General features: G+C 51.8%; 1 protein-coding gene and 1 non-coding gene across 2 annotated transcripts in view; both read right to left on the bottom strand.

Moving 5' to 3' along the window:
• MORF4L1 (mortality factor 4 like 1) overlaps nt 1-21,590 on the bottom strand; it is a 45,575-nt gene that overhangs the window by 23,133 nt on the left and 852 nt on the right. The window contains exons 2-3 of the mRNA XM_040493393.1: nt 19,989-20,109; nt 10,547-10,697 (exon numbers count right to left, since the gene is read on the bottom strand). Coding sequence (XP_040349327.1) covers nt 10,547-10,697; nt 19,989-20,109 — 272 coding nt within the window. The remainder of the gene's footprint in view (nt 1-10,546; nt 10,698-19,988; nt 20,110-21,590) is intronic.
• Nucleotides 6,437-6,509, bottom strand: TRNAK-CUU (transfer RNA lysine (anticodon CUU)). The gene has a single exon. It is a non-coding gene; the product is annotated as a tRNA-Lys (tRNA).

Genomic DNA, 21,590 nt, shown 5'->3' with positions numbered 1-21,590 from the left:
TCAGGCACCGCCAGCTCTACATCCCGGGCCCGATTTGCCAGCGCCCGCAGACCTCACCGCGCCGCGACCGCGCAGCCGCCGCCCCAGCCAACGGCCGCACGCCGCGCACGCGCCGCTGCGCCCGCGCCGCCCCGGGGCACGCCGGGAGCCGTAGTTCGGAGGGGAGGGGGGAGGGGACGCTGCGCGGGCGGGGAGGGGGAGGGGAGGGGAGGGGGAGGGAGGCCGGGGGAAGGGTCTTCCGGTCAGGGCTCCCGCGGGGGCTGGGGTCTCTTTGTGAGCCTGCCCACCGCCCTCCATTTGCGCTGCCTCAGTGTCGCCCGCGTCAGAGTAATTCAGTGGTTGAATGTGAGCCCTGTTCCCGCCTCAGCCCCTCACCGGCCGCCCCCAACACAAGTGACCACAGCCCCATCTGTGCGCGCGTCCTGCGCTGCCTGCACCCCGGCACCCTCTCTGCCATCTCCATTCATAGCGAAGTTGTGGTTGTTGCCTTTGTGTTAACTACACAACTCATACTTGGATATTTGGCTTGTTCTGACCCAGCAGCCGGAAGTGTAAACACAGCGCACGCCGTTAGCAATCCTCTTACTTACCCTCATTTACCTCCGCATCGTTTCCCTTCGCTCCCTGTGGGTTCTTCGTTCCCCGTAGACACACTGTACATGGTGTTCTGTGGCTTCTTTTTAAACTTAACGGTATGGCCTAGAGATGACTCCAGTCACATCTGTCCATCTCAGGAGGTACCTCGGTATAAACGGACCCTAGTTTATCTGACCTTGGTTCTGTTGCCGGACATTTAGGTTGCTTTCAACTTTTCACTGTAAAAACAAACAAACAGAAAAACACGTATGTCTTTCCACCTAAACCACTGCACACATTGGGGTTTTTTTTTTTTTTCTTTTTCTTTTTCTTTTGTTTTTTTAAGACCTGAGATGTAGAATTACTAAGTCAAAGGCTGTGGGCATTTAAAACAGCCTTATGGAAGCCTCATCAGTTTACATTTCAACCAGCAATTTAAGCGAGCCTGCTTTCCCGCATCCTTGCCAACCATGGTATCATCAGCCCTGCAACCTGGTCTTAATATAGGGGGAAGTCAGGTTGTGCAAAGGGAACCAGACACCAAACAGAATTTCTTCCAGCAATCAGGGTAGTGGACGGGGGCTTGAGGGAACTTTGGGGGATGCCGGATGTGCTCTATATCTTTGGTGTGGCTACATGGTGTTTACATATGTACAGATTCATCACGTTGTGCAGTTAGGAGTGATGCATTTCACCCTACCCACCGTATACCCTAATAAAAATATCGTTACAAGTCACTTTCTTTTAGATATTGTGAAATTTTCAAACATAAAGAACTAGAAAGGGGTGCCTGGATGGCTCAGTCAGTTGAGCATCTGACTTCCGCTCAGGTCATGCTCTCACATTGGGCTCTGTGCTGACAGCTGGGAGCCCGGAGCCTGCTTCCCATTCTGCATCTCCCTCGCTCTCTGCCCCTCCCCCACTCATGCTCTGTCTCTGTCAAAAATAAATAAGCATGAAACAAATTAAGAAAAAAGAACTGGAAAGAACAATATGTTACCTACCATGCCTGATTTCCTCATTCTGTACATCTAAAATAGAAAGGCATTCTCTTACATGCCACAATACCGTTATCACACACAGCACAATTAACAATGATTCCCTAAAATCATGTAATCCCCACTTCACCTTTCCTCACTTGTTCCTAAAATGTTTTTATATTTGAATGCTTGTGGCTTGTTTTCTCAAAGCGGAACACATTAAATGACATTTGGGGTTTGGTTGGTAAATCTCTTAAGTCTTTTATTTACTTGTTTTTTAGATTTTTTTTTTTGAGAGAGAGGGCGAAAGTGAGCGAGGGACAGAGAGAGAGCAAGAGAGAGAGACAGACAGAATCCCACGAGGGGCAAAGAAAGAGAAAGAAATGGGACTCAAGCTCACCCAGTGTGGGGCTTGAACTCACGAACCATGAGATCATCACCTGAGCTGAAGTCAGATCTTAATGACTGAGACACCCAGGCGCACATGAATCTTTTTTAAAAATGCATTTGTATTTTATTATTATCATTATTATTGTTATTAATTATTATTATTTAGTGAGAGAGAAACCATGAATGGCGGAGAGAGAGAGAGAGAGAGAAAGAATCTTAAGCAGGCTCCACACTCAACTCGGGGCTCGACACAGGACTCGATGCCACCACCCTGGAATCATGACCTGAGCTGAAATCAAGGGTGTTGAATTTGGCTCAGGTCGTGGTCTCGCGGTTCGTGACTTCGAGCCCCACGTCAGGCTCTGTGCTGACAGCACGGCGCCTGCTGGGGATTCTCTCTCTCCCTCTCTCTCTCTCTGCCCCTCCCCTGCTTGCACTTTCTCTTTCAATGTAAATAAAATAAGCTTTTAAAAAAAAATCTTTTTTAAAATCTAGGCCAGAAGCTCTCAAGACAGGAATCTAGGGATATAATTCAAAGGGTCCATGGACTTGGATAGGTAAAAAATTACATCTTTACTTTCATCACATTCAGAATGAAATTTAGCATTTCCCTTCACTGTAAATGAAGGAAACAAGCTACAGTAACCACACCCATGGCTTTGCCACAAGATAAACTGGCTGTTTTCATGTCACACTGTAGTTCTTGTATATATCTCTAAGTTATCACTTACATCCAGCATTATTTTGAAATCACTGTACTTACCAGACCTGCTGCTAGAGCGTTAGATTAGAAATGAAGCATGTACATTACCATGGCATATTTTAGGATATTTTGATAACTGTATTTCAATATAATTGTTTTCCTTTATCGTCCTGTGTGGTTTTGTTTCATACATTTAAAATCACTCTGAAAAGAGCTCATTGACCTCACTAGCCTGCCGCAGGGTGGGAGGGAGCCCTTGGCACGAAACGGTCCACCCACACACATGCTGAATTATCAGTGGTATTAGCGTGTATTCATGACATTTGCTTTCTGAAGAACCCGAGCCTTTTTGAATGTCTGGCATCCTGGATTTGTCAGATTGTTCACTCACGGTGTTCCTTAACTCACTTCTCCTTATGCTTTTGATAAGCTTGAAGTTAGGTCTAAAGCCTTGATCACATCTAAGTTGAGGGTCTCGGACAAGAATATCTTAGAGGCGATGCTGTGCACTTCTCAGCGTTGTCACATCAAGACACACGTGATGTCTAGCTGTCTCATCAGTGATGTTCAATTTGATCACTCGGCTAAGGAGGTTAAGACAAGTTTGTTTTCGCATAATCCAATAGCATTTAAATGTATGAAGATTTAAAAACATGTACAAAAGTAGAGGGGATAGCACAATGAACCAGGGTGTAGCCACCACTCAGCCCCTGAAGGTATTGACGTGGCCCATCTTGTTCCGGTGGTGGTACGAGCATTCCTCCCTCCACCAAAATCCACAACACGAATCCCAGGTATCATATCTATCTCAACCATAAACAAGTTAGTATGTGTCTCTAAAAGATGAGTGCTCTCTTTAAACACAATACCGTTATTAAGTTAAAAATAAGTAAGTTCTGGGGCGCCTGGAGGGCTCAGTGGGTCAGGCATCTGACTCCTGATTTTGGCTCAGGTCATGATCTCACGGTTCGTGAGTTCGAGCCCCACATCCGGCTCTGTGCTGACAGCATGAAAGCCTTCTTGGGATCCTCCCTCTCCCTCTCTCTGCCCCTACCCCTGCCCTCTCTCAAAAATAAATAACAAAACATTTAAATGAATGAATGAAAGAATGAATGAATGAATGAATGAATGAAAAATAACTTCCAGAGCGCCTGGATGGCTCAGTTGGTAAGGCATCTGACTCTTGATTTTGGCTTAGGTCATGATCCTGGGGTCCTGGGATCGAGCCCCACATCAAGCTCCATGCTCAGTGTGGAACCTGCTTAGGATTCTCTCTGCCTGCCCCCCACCACCACTTGCACTCCGTCTCTCTCTAAAATAAAAGTTATAAATAAATAAGTAAATAAATAACTTCTTCATATCTTCAAGTATACGGTCAACGTTCAGATTCTCCAGATGGTGTCATACATGTTTTTATAATTGATGGGTTCAAATCAGGATCCCAACATGGTTCACACATTTCTTTGCATCTCATTTGATTGAGTTATCTCTTTTTCTTGTCCTTTACTTGTTAAGGAAACTGAACCACAGAGAATTAGCAAGCTTTCTTAAAATGAATTATTCATAGAATAATTGAATACAGGCTTCAAATATGAGTTCCATGAGAGAGTGAAGCGTGTTTGATTTGATATATCTTTGAATACATCCTTTCAGTAAAACTAGTAATAAATCATTAGTCAACATAATCAATCACCGGCCAGCAAGAAGAAAGTATACCTTGAGATCGAGGTCATTTTTAAATGTTAGTTCTCAAGAAGCTGTGACCCTAACACCCTCGCCGGAGCTGAATGTAGGTCCACACCCAATCAAACCATTGCTTTTCCCAACACTTTTGAAATGAAATGAGATCAGATGAAATAAAATGAAATGGATGGCAATTACTTAATGCCAAGCATAAAAAGTCTTTTTTTTAATCAAAATCACCTCCTAATAGAACACGGATTATATTAGTGTCCTGGGGCTACCATAACAGGTGCCACAGAGTGGCTGGCTTTAACAACAGACATTTGCTGTCTCACAGTCCGGAGCCCAGAGGTCTGAGATCCAGGTGCTGGTTCCTCCCGAGGCGGGTAGGGGGAGCCTGCTTTTCGACTCTCTGTAGCTCTGGTGGTTTACTAGGAACGCTGGCGCCACTCAGGCTGGAGAAAGCGCAGCTCTGCTCACCATGTGTCTTCACGTGGCCCTTCCCCCTTGTGTCCAAATGTGCATTTCTGGGTGTGCGTCTGTGTCCACATTCCCCCTTTTCATAAAGACACCAGTTATGCGGGGGTAAGAGCCCATTCGACTCCAGTACATCCTCATTTTGACTAATTACATCTACAAAAACCCTATTTCCGAATAAGGCCACCTTCTGGGGTACAAGGGTCAGGGCCTCAACACATGCGTGTTATGGGAACACAATTCGCCCTGTAACACCAATGTTCGGTTTCAAATGGATGCATGACGGGGGCGCCTGGGGGGCTTAGTTGGTTAAGCAACTGACTTCAGCTCAGGTCATGACCTCACGGTTCATGGGTTTGAGCCCCTGGATTGGGCTCTGTGCCGACTGTTCAGAGCCCGGAGCCTGCTTCGGGTTCTGTGTCTTCCCCTCTCTCTTTGACGCTCCCCTGCTCACACTCTGTCTCTCTCTTTCTCTTTCTCTCTCAAAAATAAATAAAACATTAAAAAAATTTTTTTAAACAGATGCATGATGAAGACTTCTGGGGAAAAGAGTGCACTTAGCATAATGAACACTGAGTAGTGTACAGAATTATTGAATCACCGTATTGAACACCTGATACTGACACAACACTATGTTAACCACACCGGAACTAAAAATTAAAAATCACCAGTCAATCAATAGATGTGTGCCACTTCATTGACTTCTTGTCAATTCACCAGTTCGCCTTTTCTCCAACAAGGTTTTTGCCTTTTGAAAAATTCTACGTCACCTCCCATCACCTAGAGATTTTTTTTAAGTGCTGTAATGATAGAGGTATTTAGGGATCTTCATTTCTGATGCTGAAATTTTCTGTGCCTTCCTTCCAAAGTCTGAAATTGTATCCTGAATTGATAAGAGCATCTGGTAGCTGTGGAGAATGTTTGGGAATTGCTGCGAACCATGGAAAGGATTTAAATCCTAAGGAAAACATTTGCAGCTGTCAACACAAAGGCCAAGTTTTGCCCTCTAAGAAATTGGGTTCTTTTAGGAAAACCTATGCAGGGGAAAAAAAAAAAAAAAAGTCTTTGTCGCTTTTGAGATACGTTTTCAGACTCCCAAATGGGGGACGGAAAAATACTCTATTTGAATCGCTAACTTAGGGGGGGAAGGTGAAGACAGTCCTAACTGGTGTGTCGACAGCGAGTAGCTGATCACTGAAGCGGCCCCATAGTCTTTCCCACACGCAAAAAGCAAGTTGATTCACTCTAAGGGATTTAAGAACAGGAAATTAATATGCCTAAAAAACCCCGTGAGTCACAGCTGGTCTCCAAACTAATCAATACCACACAGCATTCCATTAAATACTAATTAATGAAATATTAATCAAGGCCCACACATCTCAAACGTATTGGCAGAACGCCACAGTTTCATTACTGTTGGAGTCTTCTCTACCCTCGCAGTCGAGTCCCCGGCCTTCGCAGGGGGCGGTCAAGACTCGTGTGTCTCCTCCTCAGGTAACCTTCACCTGTGCACTCAGAAGATGGAAACAGTAAGCTCCGAGTCGGCGGTCGAACGGGTGAAGGCAGAGCTGGGGGGGTCGGGGTTGGGGAAAGGAGATCGGGCCCGTTGGGAAAGCAAAACCACAGCCGCCCAACGTGGGGCTCGAACCCACGACCCTGGGATTAAGAGTCCCATGCTCTACCGACTGAGCTAGCCGGGCAGGCGGAAACAGCACCTTTTCCGAGGCTCTTTAAAGGTATAAGGTTATTTTAACCTCGTGCACCACTTCTCTTTTCTTTTTTTCTCACACTTTTGAGGGTAAAGTTTTTCATTACTGCCGTTCGTTTCGGATTCTGCGCACGCAAACTTTTATTGCCTAATAAAACGTGGAAACGGCCCTCTAGCGGTGGGCGGTGAGTTGGCCACGCCGGCGAACCCCGCTCGGGCCTGGACACCCGAGCGAGTGTGGCGGCGGGGCTGCGGAGGCGCCGGAGACCCCGGGGCACCGCTCGTCCCCGACGCAGGGGACCTACGGGGTGCGGGACACCTGCTCGCGTCCGGAGACCCCGGGGCACCGCTCGTCCCCGACGCAGGGGACCTACGAAGTGCCGGACGCGCACAAAGCAGGCTCCCCGGGGAATGGCCCGAAAACCCTGCGGAAAAGCTCAGAGCCCAAGGCACGGTCTAGTAGAGGTAACTGGCCTCTCGCGACCCCCTCTGCGTTTGAGGTTTCTGGAATTTTTCTGAGGTTTTATGGGATTTTTCAACGAAGCCATGCCACATTGTTCACACAATAGAAGGTTATGGAAAAGCCAACGCAGTCTCCGAAATTGATTGAAAATACCACGCAGCGTTTGCTCCCACGCAGATCTAAAAGGCCAAGACCTCTTTCCCATAGACGGGCAACACCTCAGTGTGGGAAGGGACACTACTTCAAGCTTCGCCCCCACTAAAACTGAAAAATTAAAGACTTATTTTGCTTCTCCAGCGGGCACTGTAGTTCCCAGTCACCAACTAGTCCCAGTGGATGAGGGAGTGCTCTGCTTTGTAGGGAGAAAAACCGCACAAACGTGTAGGATTAGAAAAAGCATCATTTTCAAACCCTTACAAACAAGGATTATCAAATTGTAGCCAAACCACTATGTTAACAGTTGGTGGGGACCTGAAGAGTCACACAGGGGCCAAGTAACACTGCACCTGTTACTTCCCAGGTGCACGAGGGGTAATCCAGCTGCCTGAGGGAGGGGTCCTGCTGTCACCACCCTAACTAGAAATTAATCCGAGTTTTGCCGGTGATTTGACTATCCCTCAGCAAGCCAGTGATGTGATGTGAAACACACAGATCAGTGTTAATTATTTATTCTATCCCAAAAATGTTTTGTATATTAATTCCAGTTTACAGGAAATGAAGACATGTGAGGAACCAGATGAATGAATGACAGCACACGGAAGCAATAACACCAAATCAGAAGGTGGGAAGTTCTGCAGGATGATGGGCCCAGTGTCTTCAACTGTATTATATTTCTAGATATGACTTTTGCCACATGAAGAGGCAGAAGGGCCATACTGATCAGATGCACTAGATGATCCTAGACCGGACACTGTTCTGGATACACCAGCTATTAAAAAGATCTGGGGATCCCCTGAGGAAATTCGATGTAATTTGAATATTAGATGAGATGAACATTTACTGTAATGAAAAGGTGGGGTGGCTGACTTACTGTAATAGAAAAGTAGAAAAAGCTGATTGCAGATAAAATGTAATCTCTCGTTTCAGTAAAAAGAAGGCCATATATTAAGGTATTAATGGTGACCCTTGGGGAATAGGAATTCTCAGTCTTCCTTTTTGAATTTTTGCTTGCCTTTATTCTCTAGCTTCCTAAAATGCATATATAAACTTGTGTGATCATAGAAAGGTTATTTTTGTAAACAATAGATGAGAAAGAAAAAAAGTAAAGCAAAAGTAAGACTTTAAAATGGGACCCTCACAGGGGTGCCTGGGTGGCTCAGTTGGTTGAGCATCCAGTTCCGGCTCAGGTCATGATCCACGTCTGGGGGTTCGAGCCCCGTGTCAGGCTCTGCGCTAATGGCTCAGAACCTGCAGCCTGCTTCAGATTCTTTGTCTCCCTCTCTCTCTGCCCCTTCCCTGCCTGTGTGCATGTGCTCTCTCTCAAAAACAAAGAAATAAGCATTTAAGAAAAACCTATTAAAAAATAAATGCAGTTCAGTGCCATTAATGCATTCCTGTTTAGTCCAACTATCCCCACCCTCTGTCTCCAGAACAATTTCATCTTCCCAGACTGACACTCTGTCCTCATGAGACACTAGCCCCCCACCCGCCTCCCCAGCCCAGGGACCCACCATTCTACTCTGTCTATAAATATGATCTCTCTAGGTACCTTATATAAGTGACATTATACAATATTTGTCTTTTCGTGACTGGATTATTTATTTTTTTTTATTTTTTTTTTTTCCCAACGTTTATTTATTTTTGGGACAGAGAGAGACAGAGCATGAACGGGGGAGGGGCAGAGAGAGAGGGAGACACAGAATCGGAAACAGGCTCCAGGCTCTGAGCCGTCGGCCCAGAGCCCCACGCGGGGCTCGAACTCCCGGACCGTGAGATCGTGACCTGGCTGAAGTCGGACGCTTAACCGACTGCGCCACCCAGGCGCCCCGTGACTGGATTATTTCACTGAGCATATTGTCTTCACGGTTCATCCACGTTGCGGCAGGTGTCAGAACGTCCTTCCCTTTTGAGGCCGAATAGTATTCCGTTGCATGTGTAGGCCGCATTGTGTTTACCTCTTCTTCTGCCCTGGACACGCGGGTTACTCCGCCTTCCGGCTGTTGTGAACGATGCTGCTCCGAGTGCTGGTGCACGAGGATCTGGTCCAATCCCTGCTTTCAGTTCTTTCAGTTGTGTATCCAGACATTGGATTTCTGGGTGGTACGGAAACTCTAAGTTCAATTTTTTGAGGAAGTTATTTTGCTATTTTTAACCTTCATGCGAGTCATTTCCCGAATGTAGGCCTCCGTTTCCTCAAGGGCAAAATATGATGGGGGGGTGACAGAGGGAGGGCTTAAGGAGGTCCCTAAGGAGCTCGCGAGCTGGTGACCATCCACGCCCCTGGATAGAAGTGCTGGTGCCCTCTGTGGAACGTCACCGAGTGAGTGCAAGGAGAGAAGCTCTTCCCAGGAGGCACAGACTTGGTTTCCATTAGGTGCTGGGCCTGGGAGACCTGGGGGGAGGATGGAGGGAGGGAGGGAGGAAGGAGGAGGGAAGGAGGAGGGAGGGAGGGAGGACGGGTGGCCAAGGTTGCACGGGCTGGCAGCACGTCTGCATCCCTCTGCCTCAGGCCACCTCAGCCCTGCATTCCCTGCCCCTCTGTCACAGAGAAGGGGGTGACGCCAGGGTCTAGGCCAGCCTGAAACACAAAAACACCTGAAATTTCACTAAGGAAATTTCATTCAAAGGACCTGTACTGTCTTCCAGTGTCACCATGGAGACGGCAGAAAAGGGAGCCTCTGTGGTCGCCTTCCTTCTCCCCTCCGGGTACCAGCCGCCCCTAAACCAGACTCCTTGGTATTCTGGGGAGATCTCTGGAGCCGGCACCGTCTTTCGGGTACTTCCCCGAAAACTCTGCGGGCTGGTCCACCGCCTCGGGGTGAAGTCCGAAGTCTGAGCCCCATCAGCACACCTGCCTCGTCTTGCTGGGCCTGGCTTCACCTGGATGCCCAACGCCCCTGCCCGCACCCCTTGCCTGCTGCCCCAGCCCCACCGCTCTGGGAGGGGCAGAGCCATGCACCTGCAGGCTGCCTAGGGCCCTTGCCCTTGGCCGGGAGTCTCCCTCCCCACTCCGCTTTCTCAGCTCCATCCTGGCAGAGCTCAGTCAGGAGGCCCCTTCCCCAGGAAGTCTTTACTGCTCCCCAGATGGTGAGCGTGTTCTTTGTACAGCCAGGCTCGACTACACTCCCTCTGACTCAACGATGTCCCTCTGCCAAGTGTGCGGAAAGCGGGCACTGGGGCGCTGGCCTGAGGCCACCTACGTTCAAATGCCCGCTGGGCCACCCATGCAGCCTAGCGGTTCGCAAAGCGCCTCTGGGGCGTCAGGCAGACCTGCATGCTGGATATGCGGGCCGCCTGCCCCCTGCTCCCCAGGGCGCTGAGCGCCCTCCTCGCGAGGCGGGGAGTTCGGCTGGATGAGGTCCCTGTTTCCCACCCTGAGTGGGCGCCCCTTCAGTGAGGAGCATCACGCCACATGCCCTCCGCCGATGACGGCATTCGTATCAAGGAGGCAGGATTATAGACCATGCGGGCCTTGATGTAGGGGAGTAGCCCTGGGGCATCCCCGGGCATCTTGCGGGTGGGGACCAGGTGGCCTGGAGGTCCAAGCCGGCTGGGCGGCTGCAGGGAAGCAGAGGGGTGATCACAAGTACCTCTGAGGATGTAAAGATAGGGGAACCCCCTACACGTGCTGGGGCAACAGAGCAACGCCGCTGGAAAACGGTCTGCCGGGTCCTCGGAAAGTCCTGCACAGTCACCATCTGACCCAGCAGTTCAGCTCCTACGTAGGTGCCGGGAGAAACGAAAACGCGTCCACACAAAGAGTGGTACCCAGTGTCCACCGCAGGGCCGTTCATGAGAGCCGGAAAGTGGACACCGGCCACGTGTCTACCACCTGGGGGTGAACGAGTAAGACGTGGCACATCCAGATGCCAAGGTCTCTGGCCATGAAAGGGGTGAAGTGCTCGCACAGGCTGCGTGTAGATGTTCCCGGAAAGCCTTACGCTAAGTGACACAAGCCAATCAGAAGAGACCACAGCGTAGGATCGCTTCTGCACTGATTGTCTAGAATCCACGCGTCCTCAGAGCGAGGAGACTGACGGCCGCCTCCCACAGTGATAATTCTACAGCCACACGCTGAAACCCACTGAATCACACAGTTTCAAAAATGAGTTTTAGGGCGCCTGGGTGGCTCAGCCGAAGCATCAGACTTCGGCTCAGGTCATGATCTCACGGTTCGTGGGTTTGAGCCCCGTGTGGGGTTCCGTGCTGACAGCTCGAAGCCTGGAGCCTGCTTCTGCTTCTGTGTCCCCCTCTCTCTCTGCCCCTCCCCTGCTCGAATTCTGTCTCTCTCTCTCTCTCTCTCTCTCTCAAAAATAAGTAAACATTTAAAAAAATTTAAAAATGAGTTTTATACTATGTAAAGTATATCTCAATAAACTATTGTTTTAAAAAAGAAGGAAAAAAAATGCCAAAACAGGATAAGAGTTTAGACATACTCTAAATATTTAAGTTGCCAGTAAACGTTTACTTTTTTGCATCTTGTCTGTGTGTTAACGACAGGATATACAACTTCATTTGGAGAAAAGGTCAAATGTCTAAAGTCTAAGAAAACCCTGGGGGAGGTGAGGTCTGGAGCGGGGGCTGTGGCCCTCGACTTGCTCTTGTGACGTCAGGCAAGTCCGTCTCCCACTCTGCGCCCCATATTGTTCATCTACATAACAAGGACACCCACACAAGGGTCCAGCAGGCCCTGTGCCTCCTCTTTGACCTTCTCTGAGGCTAGCTGGCAGAATTCTGGAAGGGCTCCCACTCCTTCCCACCCAGGCCCCACAGGGCATCTCTGCAGGTTGAGGACAGAAAGGAAACTGTGAGCCCCGGGTGCTCACAATGCTGCCATTGTGCCCCGAAGAGCCTCTTTGTTCTTTTCAGCTCAGTCTCCAGCCTCAGATCGAGGTCCACTCTGCAGCCCTGGGATGGGTGGGCCGCGCCCAGAGAAGCTGTGGGCAGGGGCCGCGAGCATTCGCCGAGCACTTCACAGCAGTAGCTGTCGTTTGTGGGGTCCCCGCCCTGTGAAGCACCCCCATGAGCTAACAGCACCTTCAGGGGGGACAGGGAGGGGCTCTGTCAGTTAAGCGTCCGACTCTTGATTTTGGCTCAGGTCATGATGTCACAGTTTGTGAGTTTGAGCCCTGCATTGGGCTCTGTGCTGACCATGCAGAGCCTGCTTAGGATTCTCTCTCTCTCTCTCTCTCTCTCTCTCTCTCTCTCTCAGCCCCTCCCCCACTTGTGCTATCTCTGTCTCTCTCAAAAAAAAAAAAAAAAAAAGAAAGAAAGAAATACGAAGATCCAAAACTCTAAAGAAAAAAATTTAAGAAATAAATAAAAGCTCGTCTGAGAGCACACAGCTAACAGGTTGCAGGGCTGGGCTTCACACACTTGTGCTGCGAGCTGGTGCCTGGGCACCTTCAAGGCCTCCTGCTGGGCATCCCATGATCATTTGCTCTGCACCCCCCTTCTCACTTTCCACGACTCAGGCTCTTTTCCTGAGCACCCTGTGTATGTGAGCTCTTTCAAGACTCCTAGCAATCCTGGGAGCAAAGTGTTGTCATTACCATCATAAGGATCAGGAAACTGAGGCACAGAGAGGTTAAGTAACTTGCTCAAGGTCACGTGGCTAATGAACAATAGAGCTGAAAACACGGAGGAGGCCGGATAGCCCCAGCACCTTGCTTCGGCCATTGTGCCACAGTCAGCTAATAGGTTCTTAAATCTGACCTTTCACTTTCTGGAGCTCATGAAGTGTTTCTTGGTGGGCTGAAAGGGATTTAAGTATGCTTGAACTGGCTCCGGTGTCCGGGCCTGCCGCTGACTGGACCACGGGGCTGGGTGGAGGACGGGCAAGGGACGCCTGTGAGTCTGGATCCAAAGAGCCACTGCTGGCCATGTGGCACCAGCAGTTCCTCCACTGTTTAAAAAGGACCCAGAAACCTGGATTTTAACTAAAAACTCCTAATTTTTACAACATTTTTTTAAGTTGATTTACTTTGAGAGGCAGAAAGGGAGGGGCAGAGAGAGAGGGAGACAGAATCCCAAGCAAACTCTGCACTGTCAGCACAGAGCCCGATGTGGGGCTCGAACTCACGAACGGTGAGATCATGACCTGAGCCGAAATCGAGTCAGACGCTTAACCGACTGAGCCGCCAGATGCCCCTAAAAACTCCTGATTTTTAAATCTCACCAGCCAAATTTTTTTTTTAAATTTTTTTTTCAACGTTTATTTATTTTTGGGACAGAGAGAGACAGAGCATGAACGGGGGAGGGGCAGAGAGAGAGGGAGACACAGAATTGGAAACAGGCTCCAGGCTCTGAGCCATCAGCCCAGAGCCCGACGCGGGGCTCGAACTCACGGACCGCGAGATCGTGACCTGGCTGAAGTCGGACGCTTAACCGACTGCGCCACCCAGGCGCCCCAGCCAAATATTTTTTAATGCCGGCACTATGCCAGCTGAACATACCTGCCCGTGGGCAGCATGTAACACGCAGGTGGCCGGTCTTCACCCTCTGCAGTGCAGGGGCGGGGGAGTGACTGGACTGCCCCCGCCCAGGACTCGTTGGGCTATAGAGTCAGGCCTCCCGCCCTCCTGCCATCTCAGGCATGGCGGGGATCAGCTAAGGTCTGAGGGTCCTGCCACCAAGCGTGAGAGCAGGTGCCCCACGCTTCTCCACCAGAGAATCCCCTCCAGGCCCAGCCCCTGGCTGGAACCTCCTGCCCTGGAGCCAGGGGTGGGGGGTGGGGTTCCTCCCAGGGATTAGCAACTGATGCCGGCTCAGAGCAGGTGCAGGACTCAGTGTAAGCACGTCTTCCCTGGCTGCCCTGGGTCCTGAGGCCATGGATGCCTGATGAACCCTGATGTTCTGGAGGGTAGGCAGCTGGCACATGTGGACCTTTGACCTCAGAGACCCCTTGGTTTATTTGGAAGCCAATTCACTTCATGGACTCTTAGAGCTGGAAGTCACACAATTGCTCATTTTACAAAGGAGGAAACAGGTCCCCACTGGGCCATTTTGTAATCTCAGACTTGAACAGATACTGGTACGCTAATGTCCCCAGCAGGTGATTCACAATAGCTGAAAGGTGGAAGCAACGGAATTGTCTACCGATGGGTCAATGGATAAACACAATCCGTGTACGCATTTGACAGAATATGAGTCACAGAAAGGCATGAAATTGTGATATATTCTACAACACAGGTGGGCCTTAAAAAACTGTGATCGGTAAAATGAGCCAGACACAGAGGATGGATAGTGTAAATACTGCATGATTTCACTTACGTGAGGTGCTTAGAACCGTCAGATGCACAGAGATGGCATGTAGAACGGTCACAGAGGTGACCGGGGGCCAGGGGAAGGGAGAGGTATTGCTTACCGAGGACGGAATTTCCGGGCCAGACAGTTCTGATAGTCACGCGCCCGCCGATGTGTTTCCGTCACCCAGTCATGCTCTGACCCACGGTTTAGGTGGTAAGTGCCATGCTCTGTGTTTTCTGGCGCAGCACAAAGAGTCAGTACACCTCTTATCGGAGCCCCCCCCCCCCACTGCCCCCAACATCGTGTCAACCCTGCAGGCACTTCAGGAGCCGGGCGAGTTGAGGACGGCAGCATGCAGGCTCCTGGCTCCGCATAAAGCACCTGGGATGAAGCCGGAATCTTGGGGAAGGGGACCCCAAGCACCCTCCTCACCACCAGCGCCCTCCTTCATCCCCTCCGACTGTCCCCCCCATCCCCCTCCCCTCTGGGGGCCAGCGCTGTGTTCTCTAGAGTCAAGTGTCTGTTTCTTGGCTCGTCTCTCTTTTTCCCCTTTGTTCATTTGTTTTCTTTCTTAAATTCGACCTACGAGTTAGATCATAAGGTATTTGTCTTTCCCTGACAGATTTATCTCACTTAGCATTATATACTCTAGCTCCATCCATGGCATTGCAAATGGCAAGATTTCATTCTTTTTGATGGATGATACTATTCCATTGTATATATACACCACATCTTTATCCATCCACCAGTCGGTGGACACTTGGGCTCTTTCCATAATTTGGCTATTGTCGATAGTGCTGCTGTACACACCGGGGTGCATGTGACCCATCGAATCTGTATTTCTGTGTTCTTTGAGTAAATATCTAGTAGCACAGTTGCTGGATTGTAGGGTAGTTCTACTTTTAACGTTCTTTTCATTCAAAAATTTTGTCACGTTTATTTACTTTGAGAGAGACAAAGAGAAAGTGCGCATGAGTGGGGGAGGGGCAGAGAGAGAGGGAGAGAGACAGAATCCCAAGCAGGCTCCTCGGTGTCAGTGCAGAGCCCAACTTGGGTCTTGATCCCACGAACTGTGAGATCATGACCTGAGCCTAAATCAAGAGTCTCATGCTTAACCAGCCGAGCCACCCAGGCGCCCCTATTTTTAACTTTTTGAGGAACCTCCATACTGTTGCCAAAGTGGCTGCACTAGTTTGCATTCCCACCAGCAGTGCACGAGGGTTCCTTTTTCTCCCCAAATAGCCAGAGCAATCTTGAAAAAGATACTGGTGGATGTTTAACGGCAGAGTTGAATTTTGGACCGACAGGGGCCGGGAGATCATAAATCATAAATTTCCATCCCTGGGGAGTCCCCGAGTCTTCACTGAACCCGTGCTGACTTTCCCGAACCCTGGAGGAAGGCGTAGCTGGGCCTGGGAGCCATCAGGAATCAGAGATAATAGCAGAGATAACAGATATCACCTCTCGATGAGTGGAACTATGTGTCAGGCTGGTCTTTCTCCTTTACTTCCCTGAGCAACTCAATGAAGTAGAGATAAACATCTCCCCCTCCGAAGATGGGGAAACGGAGGCTCAAGGAGGTGTGGGCTTGGTGAGTAACACAGAGGTGTCGAATGACAATGTGGTACACAGGAAACTAACGTAACATCGTATGCTAACTACACCGGAATTAAAATTTTAGGGGGGGCGCCTGGGTGGCGCAGTCGGTTAAGCGTCCGACTTCAGCCAGGTCACGATCTCGCGGTCCGGGAGTTCAAGCCCCGCGTCGGGTTCTGGGCTGATGGCTCAGAGCCTGGAGCCTGTTTCCGATTCTGTGTCTCCCTCTCTCTCTCTGCCCCTCCCCCGTTCATGCTCTGTCTCTCTCTGTCCCAAAAATAAATAAAACGTTGGAATTAAAATTTTAGGAAAAAATAATTATTTTTTAAAAAGGTGTGATGATTTGCTCAAGGTGACACAGAGAGTTAGGGAGAGGGCCGTCTGGGCCTCCTTAACCTGCAAAGTAACAGAGACATGCCAGCGCATTGCTACACAGGGTCTTTCAAAATAGCTGCTCTGTGGATCCTGGCATTTATCAAAGGGAATGTTTATGGAGATCAAAGCCAACATCTCCAAGGGAGCTTTTAAACTGCCTGTTACACACGAGAGTGAATCAGTCGGAGACTGGCTGAGCTAGAGTCCTGGGGGGAGTGTGTGCCCGACAAGGCAGGGTCAGGGCAGTGTTAGAGCCCCGGCCCGCCCCACTGCCAGGCCCAGCCAGGAGGGGCCAGGTGACAGGCTGGGCCTCGGCTATCTCTGCCCTCTGAACTTGTCTGGGAGACCTTAAGACAGGCAAGAGAGAAACCGTGACCCATGCGCCAGCGTGACCCCCATCCAGGCTTGTCTAGGCGGGGCACGGGGCGGCCCAGATGCCAGGAAACCGGGCCCAGGCAAACCTGAAGGCTGCTCACCTCGAGTCAGGGCTGGCCTACCTTCCTCCTGGGGCCTTTCAGACAGAGGGAGGCAGGCCGTGACATGGGTTCCCTGTGTGACCTTGGCAGTGGCCTCGCCTCCCTGGACCTCAGTTTCCCCATCTCTAAAGCAGGGGCTTGGCCCAAAGCTCCCAGGCTGCCTCTGGTTTCTCCATCCCTCTGTTTACGCATCTGTGTCTTGCTGATCAAACTAAAGGCAGCTTCAGGTCTCCACGCGGCCACCTCCCTTGGGGCGTCACTGAGAAACCAACTAGGATAACCCAAGGTGGCAGCTGGGTCCCTGCAGGAGGGACCCCCCACCCCCACATTCATCAAGAGTGTCAGTTACCAGTGATTATTCATCCTAACCACAAGTGGAGCCCACCCCCACCCCCACCCCCACCCCCACCCCTGCAGGGTCTGTGCAGGGGTCTGAGGGTTCATGAGTTCATGCTCCATGTCAGGCTCTGTGTGGACAGTGCAGAGCCTGCTTGGAATTCTCTCTCTACCCCTCCCTCCCTCTCCATCTCTCTCCCTCTCCCTCGCCCAATATAAATAAATAAACTTAAAAAAAATAAAAGTATTCCCCGAACACTTGGCAGGAAAAGTATATTCTGCCTGTTGGGTACAGGGTTTCATACTTATTCCTTTGATCAAACTTGTTAATTGCGTTGTTGAGATTTTCTACACCCTGAGTTTTAATCTGTTGAACTATCCATTACTGAGAGGCGTGTTAAAAATCTGCGGCCACGATCACGGATTTGTCCATTTCTCTTTTATAATTATCTCGGTTTTTGCATCCTATAGCTTGAAGCTCTTCCATTTTGTGAACATAAGCTAAACATTTTCAAGGATCTTGCTGGAGAATTGTCATTTCATACTGTTACACCCTGGCCTTGTCTACCCGGCATAACACCTTTATGCCCTGGGCCGCCTGCTTCCGCATCAGCACGGCCCCATGGTTCCCATTTGCCTGGGTTCAGATCAGCCGGCTTGTGCCCTTGTGTTCGGGTGTGTCTGTGTAAACACAACAAAGCCGTGGGCTCGTTTTTTCAAATCCAGCGGGACACTCTCTGGGCATCGTAGCGTGCGTGTGCGTGTGCGTGTGTGCGCGCGCGCACGTCCTTGTCCAGGGGCGGCACGGGCCTGGCGCACAGCCAGCCTGCAGGAAACGTCTGCGGGATGAGACTTGATCGCCACGAGGAGAAGGAAGACACACGCTAGCAGGTGGATCGCACGCGGAGGCCGTGTCCTGCGAGGAACCAGGTCTCGCTTACACGCGAGGGGGGTGGAGGCCCAGTGAGGTCACGTGACCCGCTCAGGGCTCAGTCAGCCCGGAAGTGCGGCCGGACCCCTGCGTACCCCGCTTCCCCCCGGGCGCCAGTTCCCGGAGCCTCCTTGTTAGACCTCGTGGGCTTCGGCCCACTCTTGGAAGCTGTCCGGCCTCGGGGCGGCAGGGAAGGACGGCCTGGGGGCTGCCCACTTTAGCTAGGGGGCCTGCCCGCAGGACAGCGGTGTCGGGTCCCCAGCGCGGGCCGCCCTAACACATGAGCCCGAGGGGGCGGCTTAGAACAACCGGGTTCCGGGGCTCCGTGGTCTCGGGTCTGGAGCCACAAGGCCGTGCTCCCCTGGGAAGCGCCTCCCGACGCCTCCGCGCCCAGGGTGCCTGCTGGCCTTGGCTGATCTCGGGCCTGTTTGCGTCTTCATAGCCATCATCGGCCCTGTTTTCACTCGGCCGTGTTGCGAGGACGCCGGCGCTGGATTCAGGGCCGAGCCCAGCCTTAATCCAATCAACCTGTAGGGTTGGAACAGGGACCCTGTTTCCAAATCAGGCCACATCCCCAGGGCCTGGGGTCGCACTCAGCCACCCCTGCCCCACAGGACGGCCTCCTCCGTCCTGGACGCTGGCACCTCCCTCACCCCCTCGCTCCCAGGCCCCGCCCTCTGGGTCTGCTGGCTCCTTCCTGCCAGCACCTGGGGAACCACCACCCGCCCGCCCTCACCACCCGGCCTCCCACGCTCACCCGCCAGGGGCCACTTGGCGAGAGCTGTGTACCTGGGCACCCTCCCACCTTTTCCTCCAGAATCTGGCCCTCCCTGTCCAGCTCTCCAGGATTTCCCAGGATGTGGGCATTTAGCCAGGGGTAGCCTCATAGAGGTCCATGCTCAGACCCAGCTCCCAGTATCTGGAAGTCCCTACGTTTGCCTGAGGCCACCCCCCACACCCCCCCGCCCCCCACCCCCTGGCAGCCCTCACATCTGTGAGGGCCTCCAGCTCTTCCTAAGACAGAGCGGCTGTTGCAGGTAAGGGGCCCTGAGCCACCCCCACATTCCCCCGCGTCATTTGTCTCCATTAACCCAGTCTCACAACTCGGATTAGAGGCCCTGACGGCTGGTGGGCCCGGACGGTGTGACACTGCCCTCCGGCAGCCGCAGGGTGCTCCTCCGTGGAGTGAGCACGATGTGATTTGGGTCCCGAGGGTGCTGACAACACGGAGGAGGGAGCGTCGTGGGCTGCGTGAAGCGGAGGCCCCCGCCAGCTGGCCTGGCCCCACCGCAGCCTGCATTTCAGGAGCTGTCTCTGGAACTTGGGGAGGGGGTCCAGGGAACCCTGCTCGGGCGAAGAGAAGGGTGAAGGGGACCAGAGACCACGTGATGTGCAGGCGGCCAGGACAGTGAGGACGCACGCAGCTGTGTTCGTTCATCCAGCAGACACTTACTGAGGGCCCACTGTATAAGCCATACGAGTGACCACCGAACACAGGTATTTACAGCTTATAATCGCGGAGAAGAAAGAAAACCGTACTTAGCATGCAGTGTGCCATCCTCCGAGGGGGAGCAGTGTGTGGAGGGCCACGACAGGCCTGGTCCTTGTCCCCCAAGGCGGGCCAGAGGCGCTGCAGGGGGGCCGGTCGGCCCCACGGACCACCAAGAGCCAAAACGGAGGCAGAGGCAGGGCTCAGGACACATGCGGGGCGGTCCCAGAAGCTTCTGCAGGAGGTAGGCTGGCATCGTGGCAGGGTCTAGAACACGTCTGGCGGGGGTCCCAGCATCTGGAAGCCTCCGTGCAGGTGATGGGAGAGGGCTCCACTGCCCCCCACCACCATCCTGAGGGGGAAAAGACAAGGTGCCAGCGTCTGGGGGACCCCCAGACCAGCTGGGCTGTGCGGCTGGGGGTCAGGGGTGCAGGGAAGCGTGGCGGGGATTCGGCAGAGGCCGCAGGGCAGTGGGCCACCTGTGCAAGCCGGAGGGCCTCTTCCAGCCACCCCTTCTCCCTGTCAACAGAGTGGACGGCCTTATACCTTCGCCTCCTTGGAGGGGCTCCGGGAGCCTGAGGGCCCCCTCAGCCTCTCCCCTACACGCCACTGGGGGGACGTGCACACACCAGGATGAAGGACACCATCAGATGCACCCATGGCCACTCAGGCCACCACCCCCTGCCCACCCCCCCACTATAGCACCTGACACCCGCTCAGCCTGGCCTCCATTCCCTCAGACCTGTTGCCTCCTCCGCACCTCTGTGTCTAGGACATAAGTTCTCACCAATCCGTCTTCTCCGAGCATTTATCCGCCTCCTTCGTACGTGTGCAGTCACTGCCAGCTCACTGCTCTTCCTGCCCCACAGGCCTCGAGTTTGCTCCTTCCTTCGGGAATCTCGAGTGGGCTGCGCTTCTGCGCCCTCTCGTCTGCATCCACTGACCATTCCCTTCTCAGAGTGCGCCGTCCCCTCCGCCCCAGGCGCGGGTCCCTGCCGCTGCACCCTTGACCGGTGGCTGTCTTTCTGGACCACACCAGGGGCCCATTTCCACATGCAAGGCCGTTCCCAGAGAAGCCTCCTGAGTGCCGGCTTAGAGCTGGGCTCAGGCCGTGACTGCCAGTACCTCCTTGGGACCCACAGCCCGTTTCTGGGCGAGCAACCTCACCTCCTATGACAAGAGCCAGTAAAAGTCCCCTGGCCTCCATAAAGGAAACAGTTCACAAGAACTGGGAGTCAAGTGAACTGTGATAATGTATAGGATCTCTGTTTTGTTTTTTTAATGTTTATTTATTTTGAGAGAGAGAGAGAGAGAGAGCGCTCAGGGGAAGGCAGAGAGAGGGAGAGGGAGAATCCCAAGCAGGCTTCATGCCTTCAGCACAGAGCTGGACACAGGGCTCGATCTCACGAACCATGAGATCATGACCTGAGCTGAAGTCAAATGTTGGATGTTTCACCGACAGAGCCTCTTGGGTGCCCCAGGATCTGTGCCTTGTGTCAAGAAATGACCCTAAAGATAGTTTGCATGTGAAGAGCAATTAGAAAAGAACACAGAGGGCATACAAATTAATCACTGAATTATTAACCCCTTCATTTCATGGAGTAAGAAACGGGCTCAGAGAGGGAACGTGACTTGGTCAGGGTCACACAGCAGCACAGAGCAGGGGCCTCTGACCAAGCTGACTCCAAGTTGAATGTCTTTCCCTCCCACACCTTGGTCGGTATCCCAGTATGGTATTTATGGACTGGTGAGTGTAACTTCTTACGATATTCTTTAAACAGAATGATTGTAGAAATGACCATTGCCCTCAAGCTCTACGTCATAAGCTATTATTTCTGATTTAGAGCACTTGTGACTCCCAGTGTCACGTTCCCTTGGGAAAGTACCCTGTGTTCCACGTTAGCTCCCAGGGCGGGTCCTGTGGAACCTGGGGCCTGGGCTACAGGAAGACAGGTAGAAACCACAGTAGGGGTGCCTTCTCCATCCTGCTGCTCCCACAA

The sequence above is a fragment of the Herpailurus yagouaroundi genome, unplaced genomic scaffold, assembly GCF_014898765.1.
Source record: "Herpailurus yagouaroundi ecotype Mexico unplaced genomic scaffold, PumYag 185, whole genome shotgun sequence".
NCBI lineage: Eukaryota > Metazoa > Chordata > Mammalia > Carnivora > Felidae > Herpailurus > Herpailurus yagouaroundi.
Note: the sequence above shows the minus strand (reverse complement) of the source record. Positions and strands in the feature narration are given on the sequence as shown.